The sequence below is a fragment of the Polyergus mexicanus genome, unplaced genomic scaffold, assembly GCF_030449975.1.
Source record: "Polyergus mexicanus isolate NDT 795.1 unplaced genomic scaffold, iyPolMexi1.0 SCAF_2, whole genome shotgun sequence".
Classification (NCBI taxonomy): domain Eukaryota; kingdom Metazoa; phylum Arthropoda; class Insecta; order Hymenoptera; family Formicidae; genus Polyergus; species Polyergus mexicanus.
Window position 1 is genome coordinate 10,545,544 of NW_027223322.1, and position 17,018 is coordinate 10,562,561.

Genomic DNA, 17,018 nt, shown 5'->3' on the forward strand with positions numbered 1-17,018 from the left:
CGAATTTAAATATATGTATCAGGATTCTGAAATAACAAACGTAGATATAATTCTTTTTTCTTCTCATACAACATAATTTACAGATGCTTATTTTAATTCTTATTTAATTTTTTGTTTGAAGTATAATAAAGAAAATGACAATGAGTTATTTTTTGGGAATATCTCGCTATACATGTATTCAATGTGTATATAGCGTATTCCAAAATTTGCGAATCAAAATACAATAGTAGAAAAAATTATGTAAAAATATTATTTGCGATTTTTTATTCCAAGCGGTTTTTGAGATATAAGGATTTAGAATTAATCAATCACAGGGCAAATTTAAATAGTCTTTTGTTTGTGAATTGTCATTAATACTAACATACATGCAACTCACGAACATACAGACGACCATCTAAATACAGTCAGCTTTAAATCCTTATATCTTAGAAATTATTGCTTGGAATAAAAAATCACAAGTAATTTTTTATTTAATTTTTGGAAAAACTTTTCTGCTATAATATTTTAATTCGAATATATTTCACGGGATACCCCGTATAATATATTTATGCATTTACATAGTATCGAAAGATATTCGATGATGCAGGTACGCGTTTCAGATGTATGATAAAAAAATTTAAGAGAAAATTAATATCGGAGAATCCTGTATGTATATATATGTGTGTGTATATGTCTGTGTGTGCGTTCGTGTGTGTGTTCGTGTGTGTGTTTTGTATGTTTGTGTGTAATATATTGACACATTACAATACAATAATTTTTCGGTCATATATTGTTTAATACTCGATTAGTTAATCGTATAATTATGTGAATATCGATTATATGGTAACTGTATCATCGACGCGCGCGCGCGCGCGCGTGTGTGTGTGTAATATATGTGTGACTTTTGTTGTGTGGTATATGTGTGATTTCTAATAAATTTTCCACACTCACATTTCTTACTTTGCCCATATGCACAGTGCTCCGAACTAATTAATTCATATTTTATTGTAGTATATATACACGTTCTATATTGCAATTGCAATATATTTTCATTATAATTTATGCATATAATTTGAAAAATAGATTAAAAGTTGTAAAAAACTTAGTTCTGATATACATATATTTTTCTGGTTGTAAATTACTGAGTTATTAAAAAACTGTTTTTATTTTAATGTTCACAGAACGATACAGTAAGAGAAAAGAGACGAGATTAATTATATATATAATTATTAATTACACACACAATATATACGTACATATATACATATAAATTATGTTATTTATATATGTTATATATGTATTATAATTATATATGATGTATATGCGTATAATACACACACACACACACACACACACACACACACACACACACACACACATATATATATATATATATATATATATATATATATATATGTATGTATATAATATGTACATAACAGTTATGCATGCGTGCGTGCATATATGCGCGTGTGCGTGTGTGAGCGCGCGCGCGTGCGTGTGTGTAATATTTATAAGTAAAATATTAACGAGAGTGCGAAGGTTGTATTTAATTATTATAGAATACATGATATCAAGAAGCGGAAGGGACGCTATAATTTTAGGATTTGTTATACAATCTAAATGAGATATAAATTGACGTGGTGCATTTTGTCTTCACCGAGCAATCAAGGAGAGGGGTGTGTCAGAGCGGTTGGATTAATTAAATGCATCTCGTTTCGCAGAATTAATGAGAATTGATTATACGCGTGCCTTCCTTCGTCCGGTGGCAAAAGTGCCACGTGTGTTGTTGATGATGTATTGAAGAAGAGATGGCCTCCTAATTATTATTGAATCTAATTGCGTATATTTAAAATTCTATTAATATCTCATGCATATATATGTATGCATATATACAGGTACATACATATAGATACACATACAAACATACATATACATACATATGTACATCATACATACATAAATACATACTATATATATATATATATATATATATATATATATATATAAGCCCTGATTCGTTTCTTTTATATAGAAATTATATTAGTTCTCGGATATATTTTCTATATCATATGAATGATAGACTATTAACTACAGTAGCCATCGATACGTTATCTCCGTGGATATGCGAGGATATGTGATTATGTTCCTTTAAAGTGTTACAAATAAAATAATCTCTATTTGCAAAGGAATTAATCAGTTCCTCTTGCTCCATCAAACGGGACTGTATTTCGTTTTCCTTTCATACACACTTGTACATTCAAAGAGAGATTGCATAATTTTCAAAAAATCATATTCTTGCAAAAGAAATCTTTTTTTTTTTTTTTGTTATTAGGATATCATTATTATATCATTATTATCTATATCATTCTTCTTGTTTTTTATCTTTTCATATACTCACGAGGATTTATATCAATATAATTTACACTTCTTTAATCTACTTATAAGTTTTTGCTTTACTTAAGAGCATATATACATATAAGAAAATTGTTAGTGAAGTAGGGGATGCTCTATTTAGAAACAGCGTTAAATCTAAAGAGACTTTAAAATCTTTTTTTCTTTTTACTCAGTTTATCTGTATGTGTATTCTTTTATCACCAATATATCAATTTTGTCTAATCGCGTATGGATGGTGGCAAGGGGAAGAGACATATATTAGAATTGATTCTATTAAATCTGTTAGTATGTAATTTTGTCATTGCAAGTTTTTCTCTAAACTAACATTATCTCGTAATTATGATTGTTGTAATACATCTTGAGATATTCTTATACCTCATAGAGTAACACAATTTTTTAATATCTAAACTAGATGACGATATATATATAACTTATGAGTTATATATATATTTGGTTATTGATACATTTTATAAGTATATTAAAATGTTACTCATATTTTATGTATCATCGAATTTTGTAAGGACTAAATTAGAATCAAACTATTACTTTTATCGCAAAGACAGATATCATCTTGGATGAATCTCAAGTGGCCAATATATGAGCTCAAGTATCGATTATGGTTTATGTGCAAATTTTCACTGGCATACAAAGATACAGTCGTAGCGATATATACTAATAACATGATAAAAATTCTATTTATTTCCATTTGTATGATAAATAAAATTTCACCCCGATCGAAGACGATTCATACAAATTTTCATCACAAATCACATGATCATGAATAGGCAATTTCTCATTTGATCTATTCTAATATGAACTAATACATATCATGCATACACATATAATATATAACTCGATATGTATATTATTATATATTATACACGCGGCCAGCAATTTGTGAGCAATTTCCAAGTGCGACTGATTTGTTTTTATTTTCGATTTAAACTCTTGTAGAAATAAGACTTATGTAAAATAAAAAAGCAGATAAAATTGCAACACACTTTTGAGTTTTAAAAGGTTTAATTTTTTTAATTACTTGGAATTTTATTTACATTTATTAAAATATTTTTAAATTATCCAAAATTATTTTTTCGAGTTGCACTTGATACTGAAATATGCGAGCTGGTTCATCCATATTTCCGCATGAGTGATTTTAATAATATATAATAAACAAGTAAATGTAATAGTTAGCATAGGCTATATATAACTCTAATTATAGTAAAAAGAAATTACCATATATGCGAAGTAAATCAATTGCTTAAAGCATCAGCCGCGTGAAACAAAACTATTGTCTATTTCTTCCAGAATAGGCATACTGTATTTCAGCAGAACAGTTTTTGAAGCGAATAAGAATATTTCTGGATGCTGCTCAAGTGCGATTAGAAAAAGTTATAAGTTTATAATTCTATCGTGGCGGTTTTATGTGATCGCGAGAAATTATAATCGCAGATGTAGTTTCTTATGTGCAGTGATCGCAAGATTGATTATGATGGAATCTGTATATAAATATACATAAAGATGAAGAACGACGGTATTATATGATGCAAGAAAAGTACTATATATACTCTATAAACAAAGTTACTTTGTACTAGTATGTATTAGTATGTTTGCTCTGAAGTTAAGTCCAGAGAAGTAAAGTTATAGACACAAGTACAGATTATAATATGCAAATAATACGCGCGCGCGCGTAACTTATATATAATAACAGTAATAATATAACAATAAATTAGACCGATTCACTATACATTTATTTTTATTGTATCTTTGTAATTTTCTATTATTAAGAAAAGATTTTTAGTTTAAGAAGAATACCACATTATTGATATTGGTCTAGCAATTGTAGAATAGATCGCGACACTAATTGCAGGGAGGACTTTCCCCATATGAAATCGTAATGATTAAAGGTGGTATTCATGGGAATCTTGTAATGAAGTACAATACTATTGAGTTTGGTAGACAAGAGTTCCACATCCTTGAACGAGAATTAAAAAAGAAGATTAATGAATGATCAATAGAGTTTTGATTTTAATAAATTTTAATTATATAAGATAATTTTAAATTAGTATATTTGAAATAAATGTTTGCAAAGTTTATTTCTACAAAATTAAATTTAATTTTTGCAAAAGGAATTTTTTTTTAAATTATGAGACATACTTTTGTAGTTGCTAGCCAATCATTGTCGCTGCTGAAGAGAATTATTGGCGCTGTGATTTTTTCCAATTGATAATCCGGCGGTGTCGTTGAATTGTATATTATAAGATTTTTGTCGATATCACCATAATCAAATTGTCTAAAACGTCCTGAAGCATATTTTAAAGTTTTTTCGGAAAAGAGAAATTTATTCGGAATTTGATATATTATATAATACGTTGTTTGCGGAGTATACAATTTTTTTTTCTTGTTCTGTGTAATAATTATGATATTACCTGCGTTAATGTATCCTTGACCATAATGCACGAATTGTTTCCAGGAAGCCCCAGCAGGCACATGACCTATGATAACTGTCAGATTTTCCTGTCCAAACGAACAGAGAAGTTTAATTAATAATATGAGTGAAAGAAAAGTGTAATGTCAGATATAGAAAATGGAAATCGATGGAAATATATATCGTTTGCTCTCACTGTATTTAATTCCGCACGGCTGAATCCCGCGACCAAAAATAAGATATTACTGCAGATAAATTGTGTAGACGCCATGCTCTGACAGAATAGATTCGACACGAATTTTCCCCAAGCGGACCGCGAACGAAATTCTGGATAGCCGAAAGTTTCACCGACCCACTGTAAAGGAAATAAAAATGAAATCGAAAACTTCGAATCAGTTATAAATTTTTAAACACGAGTGTTTGAAATGACTTGTATCTTACCACGCCGAGATAAGTTAATTTGGCGAGTTTCTTGACCGGTCCGCGAATGTTGCCGCTGAAAGCCGCGGGTGCCAAGCCTATCATTAAAATGATCTTCGAATTGTACTCGGGTTTTTCCGATGCTGTTACCCAGAACTGAGTGGTTCCTTCCGAATGACCAACGTAGAAGATTTTCTCGTATCTTGTCACACATAAAATGTAATCGATCATTGCAGGAAGATCGTAAATGCCAAGTTCGTGGTAACTGAAATATATATATATGTTTTTTAATCTTTAATTACTCTATTTTCTTTTTTATTTTTAAATTTAAAATGTAAATATTCAAATATATGTATATAATATTTACTTTAAATTTAAAATTAAAAAAAAAATTATTTTAAAAAATTTTAAATTTTTTACTTTAAATTTTGCACTATCAAGGAAGCTAAACATCATAAATTTTAAGATGCACTGGGTTAATGTAGTAAAAGGGAAGGGAATTATATGATAAACATTCTTCTCATTATCTCAAAATTAAGCGGTTGTTCTTCTTAGGATTCAACTACCTAAAATTCCAAAAAGCTCGATCAGTCGGCGACAGCGAGATGTGATTTCTTGAGTAAATGTTTCCTCTGTTATTTCCAAGCCACACATCGTAACCCGCATCGGCTAATATGTATGCTGAAAATAATAAATCATTATATTATCTCGTTCAAACAAATGTTAATATTATCTTTATATTAATATGATAATATACTTTTAACGATCCAAGAAAAAAAATCTGCACAAGCATACCTAAGGACTTTTCAGGTCCCATAAGGACCCAATCGGCGGAACTACCTGCCAGACCATGTATCAAAAGTATCGGTGTTCTTATCTTGGATCTTATTTCCTTTTTATCATCCCGGCCGCACGGTATTCGATGCAATTGCAGAGCATAGCCATCCTCCGTAAGGATATCGTGAATCTCCGAAGAATATCCATATTTTGTCACCAGTTCGGGCTATCCGATACATAAAAGATGCATAGTAGTATTTATTATATTCTAATTTTACTACATTTTATTGAATTAAAGCTGTGAAGGAATATATATATATATATTTTTATCGTTACTTTACAAACTTATGTGACTTAACTTTCATGTAAACAAAAACACATAAGGAGCAATTTCGATTCTTTTCAAAATTACTAATCAATCTTGACGTTTAACGATTTTTATTTTAAGATACATTATATGTAATTTTTATAAACATTAACAGAGAAACAAATTTGACTCGTAAAATAGCGTATTATATCATGAGTTTGAAATTGCATAAAGTTAGAAGCGTACGATTTTAAGAAAATGCTCTTTTATTTATAGAAAATACTCTTTTATTTACTTACAGAAGTTGTACGTTCCTATTTACATTAAGATTTTAAGAGAAAAAGATTTTTTCTTGCAATGTTTCTGAAATAAATTTTTTCTAATAAAGATATTAATATTTAGAATTATTATCCATAAGGTACATATTGATCGAAATATCAATATCGAAATTATATATATATATATATATATATATATATATATATATATATATATATATTAATATTTAACAAATGTAAATTTTATATGTGTGTGTATTTTTATTGTGTAACTTTGGCTAACTTGTAATACGATTACAAGTAACGGAAATTTTGTAATAATTTGTTGCTGTACAGAAATTATACAAATCATTATTTTTAAAATGGGTAACGATGAGTAAGAATTACGAGTTATTTTTATAAAGTGGCTCTTTCCCAATTTTGGATAAAAATAACTTTAATAAAAATTGAATTCTAAAGATACGTAAAAGATATAGTCATGAAAAAAATTCGAATTTTCTAAAAGTTATTAGCGCAATTTAAATATATCTTTGGCCGCTTTATAGACATTATAGTCTATTTTTTTTTAATAACATACACATTTAAATATCAAGCATAAATATGACGATAAAAGGAAAGAGTAAGTTCATATGCTTATTACGTAAAAGTTTAATTGACATTCAAGATCCCATTCACTGTTGCAGCATGTTTTATACTTGGACAGCGGTCCAAAATTATATTACGACAATTATATCTATTTATACTTATCTATGTACAATGAAATGCCGTGAGAGTAACTTACTGTTGTGAGCGTGATATCGGGATTGTCGTCGGGTTTGACGAACGCATTTGCCAACGAGAGACAAGAATTCAAAAAGATTATTGCGATGAAAATCCATCGTTGTCGACAATATGTCGACAACGGCATCGTGACGGTGCGCGCGTAACAGAGAACCAAAAATTTTGCTCATCGACGTTTTATACGTATCACGTCTGCGATGCGCGAGGAGACGCGCGATAACGCGACGTCTGCTCGCTCCGTGTGTGCATCCTCGTGCATTCCCGACCCTTGAGAATCCGACTATCACTCGGAGAATGGAAAGTGACGGATCGTGAAGTTATGTAGCGAATAAATGCATTTTTTAAGCTCTGTCAATCGGGAACGATGAAGAATGCTTCTGATACTTCGCTGAAATCTTCATCGGAGAATATGTTTAATAAAAGGGGTTGAGTACCTTTCTTTCTTTTTAAAGAAACGCCACAAATTCCGTCAGAGCTAAACAGATCAGAAAATGTTGAATTAAACATTTAATAACTGTTTTCTATCTTATATTTATAATATAAAAATTAAATTTTTTAATTATATACATTCTTTACATATTTGAAAAACGAATCTGGAAAAATTTATTAAGCATATTCAATTTAAATAAGCCGTTTTCTTTGTGATATTATACTTGCTTATTTTGATTTTAATTCTTCAGAAGACAAAGCGGGAAATTACACTTGTCTTACAAGCTCTTTATAAAGAGTTAAACGGTTTTAGTAAGAATGAAGAATTTTATATTATTTTATGTTATTTGATGCGAGAGAGAGAGAGAGAGAGAGAGAGAGAGAAATATTTTATTATTCTTCATTTCATTAACAATTCAAACTAGTGTTTTAATGCTTACATTTCGAAGGTAACACTCTGCAGTCGGTGAGCGGATCTTATCTTTATTTTGCAGCATGTATATTGTGAAAGTGTCTGTCACAACTAGGTTGTTGTCACGCTTTACAAGGTCGATTTCGTCAATTCTTTGCCTCTGACCTTGTAAAATTGGGGAAAGAGAGGTTTTCTTTGTCACATAAAATGTTTCTCGCATTAACTTTATCATGTGAGGATTTAAAATTTTTTTACTTTGATTACAATATATATATATTTTTACGCTTGTATCATCAAATATCGTAAGATATATATATATGCATCATACATTAATTCTAAAACTTTTAATTCTTAACTCTTTTTATCACAGTCAAAATATGTATTGAAAATTAACCCATAGGTATTTTCCAATGTTCATTTAAGGAAGGAAACAATATAAATATAAAACATTTCTGGCCTAAAATGGAATATCGATATTTGCTTCATTAATATTTAAATTAACATATTCGTAGTACTTGTTATCATCATTATTACGAATCTAATATAGAAACGCAGAATGCTTACCGCGGCGAGATTAAAGTTTTTGATTCGATCTCTATTCATATGAATTTGAAAAATTATTTAATATAAATCGATCAATTCTTTCATTAAATATGTATGAATCTTATCTCTTTTTTATTCTGAATGTCTTTTACAGGATATATTTGAAATATTAATGTATTCGCGCGCGCGAAGTCTTTCCAGATTTGCATCACGAACAATGTTCTTTACGAACTAAATCATCAATATGATATGCGAGTACGCAATTTCATTTATTTACTCTCCTTTTACAAAGAATTGTATCCTACGACAGGACCTATAACAGATGTCTACTCAAATTTTGTAAAAAAGTTTCCCGAAAATCCCCTGATCTTCCCAGATATTTTTGTTCGAAATTTCAGATGAAGAAAATATTTTAAAGATTTTTTGATGCAATTTCTTCTAAAATAAGTTTTTTTTGTTATATTTTTGTTACGAAGCCATAAAGTTGTTTAAATGTTGTGTAAATGATTTTCCAGGAAGTAGACACTCATCTGTATAATTTCCAGATGCAATAAAATTATATAGATCCATAAATTAAATAATGAATGCATGGCAAACATTGAGAAAGATATGTACATGCATACATATATCTATAACGCAGATAACATACAATAAACATCACACGGTTTATTATATAATCAACATTCCTAAATCTATTACGTTTCCATATCAAATTCCATATCTATTATGTTCGCAATCAAATTGTCTTTACAAGACATATAATAAATATGTATATATATATATATATATATATATATATATATTGCACATTTCGTAAAATTAATTTGAAAGTATCATATAATGTTTAAAAAAAATAATTAATAATCTAAAATCTAAAACGAATGTTTTATAGTTACCGCAAAATTGATAATATATATCACTATATCTAAGAGAGCATGGTTGGATGCCTACTTAAATATAAATCTTCATATAAAAAAAGCACTGTACAAAACATGATGTGAATGAAAGACACAGAGAAAGAGAGATTAATATTATTAGGGTAGAAATTAATAAACTATATGCGTTTATTTCGATTTTAATTATCATATAAGGATATAAAGTATAAACGATTGAGTTAACACATGTAACTTTTAACAGCATTAATTCATGTTACACGGTATCTCGTATTTCTATTATATATATTCAATATATATACTTTCTAATAGCTTCTCATAGCAGGCATAAATCTTATTAATAGTATAAAGTATTTATATATCTATCGCTTTGGAAAGAAAATGAGAAAAGAAGTTTGAGTAAATATATCTGCAAATGAGGTTATTAATATCAAATAATTTGGCTAAGAGAATATTTATTATTTAAATAATATTTTATATAACTATTTTTAATATCATATATATATATATATATATATATATATATATATATATATTTTATATTATTTAAATAATACTAAATAACTAATGATACAAATGTGGATACAGAAGTAAAATGATTGGAAATAAAGCAATGGACGTATATTAAATCGTGACAAGGGCAATTATTTCTTTTCTTACATATATATATACTCTCACGCTAATATGTTAATATATTTCGATTTTACGGTAACTATATATAGATAAAATATATAAATCCTATAAATAGAGATATGCGTGCTATAAACAGAAAACGACAAAAACCATATTCAATAAGCGAATATTGTGCAAACAGAGTATGAACAAGCGATAGAGATATGCTTCCTTAGAGGATATAGAAATGTATTAATATAGACTCACTTACATTTTTTTTTATTTGCGACATTAAAAGTATCCGATCGTTATTATATCATAAAATCAATAAATTCGAACGTAAAAAGAATCGCAATTGATCGATCACGATTCTATAATTCTATCTGCGGAAATATAAATGTTTTATTTATTTGTATTGCGCAATATAAATACTGTTAAATTCTTAGTAATATTTTGACTAGATAATTACAAGCAATTTCGAGAGAAAAGAGTATTCCGATAGTTATAGGAACGGACGAAATAGTACATAGAAAATGTTGATCTATATCCAGGATGGATTGACTACCTAATGGTAATATATATTTCTTTCTTTCTTTCTATATAACTTTTTAATGTATTTTTTAACAATACTTAAAGATCAATCTAAAACGTTAAAATGCAAGAAACTGTAAATAGATTTATAAACAATGCTTATAATTAGAATAAATAATGAATATGTTTTGTCTTTCAATAGGATTGCATCCGTTAGAATCACAATATATCCTGATGGCAATATTTTGCTGACTAGACAAACTTTGTGTTTTATCATTTTTATATAGAATATAGAGAAGATTGTGGTACCTAGGGACTCTTTCTTGCATGCTATTTTTTATGAAAAAAATTTTTGACTATTTCTTTTTTAATTTCATATATATGTGTGTGTGTGTGTGTGTGTAAAATGTATTTTATACATATATATATATATTTGTAAAATGTATTTATAGAATTTAAGTAATACTTCGTAGTTTTTAAAAATAACGTTTAATATTCTTTTTAATAATTTTTGTTTTTCCGTTTAAATAAACAAGAATAAATTTCTAATATCAGTTTTGCTTTTCATTTTATATCATTCAATCTCTTTTTCTCCGCTTGGTTATATTTCTATTCAAAGACTTTGAATATAGTATTTAGCATTATTGTTATTTAGCAATATAGCATTATATTAGTGTTAAATGTAAATTGTATATGTATGTGTGAATCGTAAATCTGCAATCTTTTTTATTGATCACATTAAACAAATATGTATAATCTGATTGAGCAGATGTTTTTAAATATACTATATACAACGATAACTCCTCTGAAAAAAAAAAATATATTTCTATTTTTTATATATATATTCATGAAACAATATACAAATAAATAGAAATAATTCATTCAACTTCATCAAGTTTGTAGTATCTTGCATATTAATTGGTATATTCATTTTATCATCTAGGTAACGCTGTTGTGATTAATTAATTATAAATTCATGTTTTCTATGTGAAACTTTGTAATATAACTTACAAAAATAAAGAAAAAATATATAAGTATATTATGTATCTAAACATTCGAAAATATAGGTCTGCTGAAATATGATTTTGTAAATATACTATATGCATGTGATGTGTATAATAAAAACCATGTATATAGAATTTCTCAACATATCTAATAAAAAAACTTCTTTCTTTAAAAAAATGAAAAACAAATATAACAAAAAAAATTAATCTGAAAGCAATCTTTTTTTTTTTTTTTTTTTTTTTTTTTTTTTTTTACCAAAATAAAACAACTACGCGAAATATGTAGTTAATTAAATTGTAAGCAAACAACGATTTAAGCAAAATTATCAAACTATCAATATCTGCTAGTATTAGCAAAATAGATAGCATATTTTCCAAGATATTTGTCCCTAGGCGACAATTTCCTTTACATATATAAAAAAAAAGAAACGTTTTATCTCTTTCTCTCTTTACTTGGCAGTGAACTCGGGCCAATAATTTATATAATAACGATGCGTTAATCCTTCAAATAATCTATCGAGCCACATCGGTAAACCATCTAAAAGATTGTCCTGATATAAAACATTGTTTCCACCCTAAAAATATATATAAATACTATTATTGTCCACGAAAATTGTTAAAAATCTATGCCATTTTTATTATATACCTCATCTTGAGACAAATCGGATTCGTTAGAACTCTCGAAACCAATAAATGCGCCAGCTTCCGGATCTTCCGGTGTTCGGGCAAGCTGCTTGGTCATCTTTTCAATACGCTGTATACATGATACAAGATAATTATATTAATATATTGTTTAATGACTAGCTTTTTAAAATATCTATATATACCTTAGAACCTCTACCCTTGGTACATTCTGGATGTTTAGCATGGTACATGCAGAAATACTTTCGATGTCCGTTCAAAGAGAGGACAGTGCCTACACAATTCTTGGCATTTATATTTAAATCCTTCTGCTCGGATAAAGTGAGTGACAACAGTTTCTTGTACCAATCAAGACCCTTCTCTAATGACATATGTGCAAACATGAGCGTTTTATTCTTTCTGTGAATAAAAAAAATTCATTTGTTTTCTACACAGCTTACTATATATTATTAAAATTTTGATGTATAAAATAGCCTGCTGTATAATTATTATGTAGCGCAAATACTAACTGAGATAAAGAAATGTGACAAAACGCACCTGTAAGGCCACACAGCTTTATGAAAAGCTGGCAATAACTTTAATCGACTTTGAGCATCAACCAGCAGAATAATAGTTCTACAGCCTGGTTTTAAAAGTCGAACCAATCCATTGTACTTTTCCGCCCTTAATTCATGTAACCGTAGTTGCGGTTGTGATGAAATTGACTTAGCATTATCTTTGCATTGGGTACGTTCAGCTTGAACACTTGCCTCTTCTAGCTTGCTGCATATCAAGAAAATAAATAAAATCATACATTTTTCAACAAATCGATATAATGCAAGATGTGTTATTTAAGTAATCAATAATTTTTAATGCATATGGTTAATATACGTGTTTGAAAAAATTAGTAATCATTTTATGACATCTGTTTTTTGATGATCTTAACATTTAGTTTTCCATTAAATTAATATTTCGCTGTAACATTGAAATTAGGTTGTATTATCATAATTTAATTCTACTCACACTAGATATGACATTCCGTACCCTGCAGCTCCAATTAACATGAGAGTTGCTAATACTGATATCAAAGGCAGAATTTGTTCTTTGGTTAAATTATCAGATATATAATCTACTGCTAATAACGCTCTTCCTATCAGTCTATCTACAGTACCCTGACAAAAGAATATTAAAAAAGAAGTGTGTCAGTATACAGAGAATATAACAAGTTGCAAATCAGGAAATGATATTAGAATTATACATTATCATGATACATACCTGTGCATGTTCATCCGCCAGTTCTCCTACAACAGCAGCATAAGGTAAAGCTTCAGTGCTGCGTAACAATTTTTGTATGGTTTTTTCTAAATGTCTACGTGTCTCGTTCCATATACGATCGTCCTGAGCGGCTTCAACCCATCCGTGAGGAAGCCATTCATATTTCAAGTGATTAGCATCTCGTCTCCAGATGATGACGATATGTAATAAAGGTTCCAATGGACTACCTTCACCAGCTGCTAGTGCAGATACAAATTCAGATTGGGTATCTTTGAATACATATGCATATCTGACGCGATCCGTGCTGTAAATAATATTACTAATAAATTAAATGATTCGAAATACGTACATATACAGAAATTAGTATTTAATTTAAGTAAATTATAATATTAATAAATAATAATATATATTAGTATAGGAAATATTATTTAAAAAATAGAGATAAACAATTATATATTAATAAGAATGTGTTTTACAATCAAATATGGAAATTAAAAAAAAAAAAAAAAAAAAATTTGTATTGTCAATTATATAAAAAATATATAAGAAATTATATAATTATAAAGGCTTACCTATAAGAAGATTCTAATGCAACTTGTCGAAATTTGTGCCTGGCCATATCATGCAGTGGACTATTTTGTTGCGATATTAAAACGGCGCAGAGACGCTTCTGCGGTCGTAACCATTCGGACGGGCATATAGAGTCCAGCATTGCTTGATTTGAAAGTCTTGGCAATACGAGAAATTTATTATTTGCGATAACATTATGCATGGTTTCACTAGAAATGTCCTTCATACTAATGGATGCCATAGGCTTCTCAGAGTTCTCATTAAAAAGCAATAAAGTATCTAATTCTCCTGAGATTTTGTATCTCGACGTTATGTTTTCAGTTTCAGATATACCAACCTGTAAGAAGTAATAACTATATTATATAAAAAATATATATGTATAGCCTATGTATGCCCGCGTGTGTGTATGTGTGAATATAAAATCAATGTTTACCTGGACGAAACCGAAGGCTACTCGATCTCTGTAGTAAAAAGACATCAATAAATACCGCAAACGAATAAAGTCTCTCTTTTCAAATATCAATGCGCGAATTCTATTATCCGTCCATCCCGATAGAAAATTTTCTACATTGGTATTACTAATTGTACTTATTAATTTATATGGTAGTCTATTTCGTACAAATTCTGCAAATAAATATTTATTAGTCTATGATCTAAGATTTTATGATACAGAAATGAAGGATATAATGCCAAATATGATATTCTAAAAACATACCAACAACTTTCTGAATACTAAATAAAGATTCCTTGTAGACGCTAGTACGTCCATCTAGAGTAATAACAAGACATGGAAGCGAGTGAATGCCGAGTCTTCTTGCCAGGGTAGATTCCTTCTTGGCATGTGCTGTAGCTAAACCAAGTCCCACAGGTTCCAATTCATCAATTAATCGTCTCCAAGTGGGCTCTACTTGCAGACATGCAAAGCACCAATCGGAGTAAAATAAAATTAAATATGGCGTATGGTAAGTTTTGGGTATTATCACATTTTCGAACGATCTGCAATTTATATGGCATTTAATACAATATTTATAGGTTATAACAATTATAAATTTTATTATGCATAAGAAATATACAAACCGATAAGTGATACTCATTTTGTGGAACAGCGTGATATCTCTAGTTTGATAATGGAACTTAAAATTACTACTAAATAATTCTTCCAATGGATCAAGAACATTAAAGTGGCTACTGTCCCTTCTTTGTCTGGGAATACCTTCCTCCGTGATCCCATGATTATCAAATTTCCTCCTTCTTTCTGGGTCTGTCAAAAGCTAAACAATTCAACGCAACAATAATTAATAGATATTGGTTCCTTATCTTCATTAACATATTAAACAAAAGAGAACATACCTCATAAGCTTTTGTTATTTCTACAAATTTATCCTCAGCCATTGGATGATCGGTTTTATCTGGATGCCTAACAAAAATATACAAAATTTTCGTGTATTGAAAAATTTTATATTTGATAATCAAAGTGTCTCACTCTTTACTCAAATCTTGTAAAAAAATTTTTTGAAAATTCTCTGGTCATCGAAGTATTTTTGTTACACATTCCAAGTAAAGAGAATATCTTAGAATCTTTTTTTTGCAACTTTCTAAAATAAGTCCTGTTGTTATATGCATTTTCTAATATTTTTCACTTATACAAAAGAAAAACATAGAGCCATTTAAGTGTTTCAAGTGCTAGATGTACAAATGTACTAAAGAGAACTGAATAACTTTAACAAGATAACATTTTTCATTTGTATAAAATTTTAATTTTTTTACCACAAAAAATTACAACAAAAAATATGTACTATTATTTTGTAAAGACATTGAATATATAAACAGATATAAACATACTTTTATAATACTTAAAACTTTTATACTTTAAACATAATTCTCAATTTGGCTTGTCGACAACTGTGTTTACAATATAAAAGCGAAATTATTATTTATATTTATAAGAAAGAATTTTTTAGAAAATTTCCTGACTCCCAATAAAACTCCATAAGAAATCTGATTTTTTTAGATACAAAAGAAATCCAGGTATTTCATGTTTTTCCAGAGAGTAGACATCCTAATAATGTTGTTTGTGTACAAACAGTATTGTAGATATTTCGATTCTGAAATAGAGGATGTATCACTCCTTACCATTCCTTGACGAGGTGCTTGTACGCCTTTCGGATGTCCTGAAGAGTCGCATGTTTTGACACGCCTAATATCTTGTACGGATCTCCCAAGGTGTCACCCGCGACAACAGCCGACGGTGTTAATTGGAGAATTACAAGAAGGCTCAGCAGCAAAAATACGTATTTCATTAATACAGAGATATTATTGTTCCATGTAACGTCGTGATGGAATTGTCGTTTGCTCATCGACGCGTAAGTCATTAAAAAATCAATCAATAACATTATCCGTGACGCAGTGATAATCCCTACGGGGGTCTCTTTTTGTATGTACGAATTGATTAATCGTGATTATATATTACGTATATCAATCGTTATTTATTTACTTCAAACTATCACTCTCTCGCATACTCGTCGCATTCGGAATTAGCGGGCATATTTTGCGCGGATCATCGTCCACTTATCGTCACGTGGGGCGTTGATACGTACCAGCGATTAGTCTCGCACATCTCACATCTTCTTCCATAGATATATAAAATCCATAGCCGGACCGGAGTCACGGTATATATAGTAGCGCAACTCTGTCGGCACCTTCGATATCAGCGTTAGCAAAAATAAATTGCACATGCGTGGATCCGAATAACCAATCATGGCAGT

The 17,018-nt window shown here is 29.0% G+C and overlaps 2 protein-coding genes across 4 annotated transcripts; both read right to left on the minus strand.

Annotated features, from left to right (window-relative positions):
- Positions 1-4,027: 4,027 nt before the first annotated feature.
- Positions 4,028-8,322, minus strand: LOC138939452 (lipase 3). Its single transcript, XM_070307248.1, has 9 exons — positions 8,233-8,322; positions 7,365-7,838; positions 6,017-6,224; positions 5,788-5,902; positions 5,243-5,486; positions 4,998-5,156; positions 4,803-4,890; positions 4,531-4,676; positions 4,028-4,348 (listed from the first exon to the last, which is right to left on the minus strand). Exons 2-9 carry the CDS (start codon positions 7,488-7,490, stop codon positions 4,193-4,195), a joined length of 1,242 nt encoding a protein of 413 aa, XP_070163349.1. The 5' UTR covers positions 7,491-7,838; positions 8,233-8,322; the 3' UTR covers positions 4,028-4,192.
- Positions 8,287-16,931, minus strand: L(3)80fg (dnaJ homolog subfamily C member 16 l(3)80Fg). Of its 3 annotated transcripts, XR_011447842.1 has the most exons (14): positions 16,387-16,931; positions 15,604-15,670; positions 15,331-15,524; positions 14,969-15,249; positions 14,687-14,877; positions 14,256-14,590; positions 13,684-13,987; positions 13,432-13,580; positions 12,967-13,191; positions 12,615-12,828; positions 12,434-12,541; positions 12,241-12,362; positions 10,524-10,894; positions 8,287-8,369 (listed from the first exon to the last, which is right to left on the minus strand). XR_011447842.1 is itself a non-coding variant. In XM_070307187.1 (13 exons), the coding sequence occupies exons 1-13, from the start codon at positions 16,644-16,646 to the stop codon at positions 10,873-10,875; spliced, it is 2,472 nt and encodes an 823-aa protein (XP_070163288.1). In that variant the 5' UTR covers positions 16,647-16,931; the 3' UTR covers positions 10,245-10,872. The 3 variants fall into 3 exon arrangements, 2 of the variants coding, with proteins under 2 accessions (XP_070163288.1, XP_070163296.1); XM_070307187.1 differs by lacking the exon at positions 8,287-8,369 and having other exon boundaries at positions 10,245-10,894; XM_070307195.1 differs by lacking the exons at positions 8,287-8,369; positions 10,524-10,894 and having other exon boundaries at positions 10,901-12,362; positions 16,387-16,930.
- Positions 16,932-17,018: the final 87 nt, after the last annotated feature.

Excerpts from the sequence above, each read along its gene's own strand:
- LOC138939452 (XM_070307248.1), bottom strand. The coding sequence starts at position 7,490 with ATGCCGTTGTCGACATATTGTCGACAACGATGGATTTTCATCGCAATA. Across the intron at positions 6,225-7,364 it reads CCGATATCACGCTCACAACA|CCCGAACTGGTGACAAAATA; the intron begins GTAAGTTACTCT and ends TGTATCGGATAG. Across the intron at positions 5,157-5,242 it reads AATTAACTTATCTCGGCGTG|TGGGTCGGTGAAACTTTCGG; the intron begins GTAAGATACAAG and ends TTTCCTTTACAG.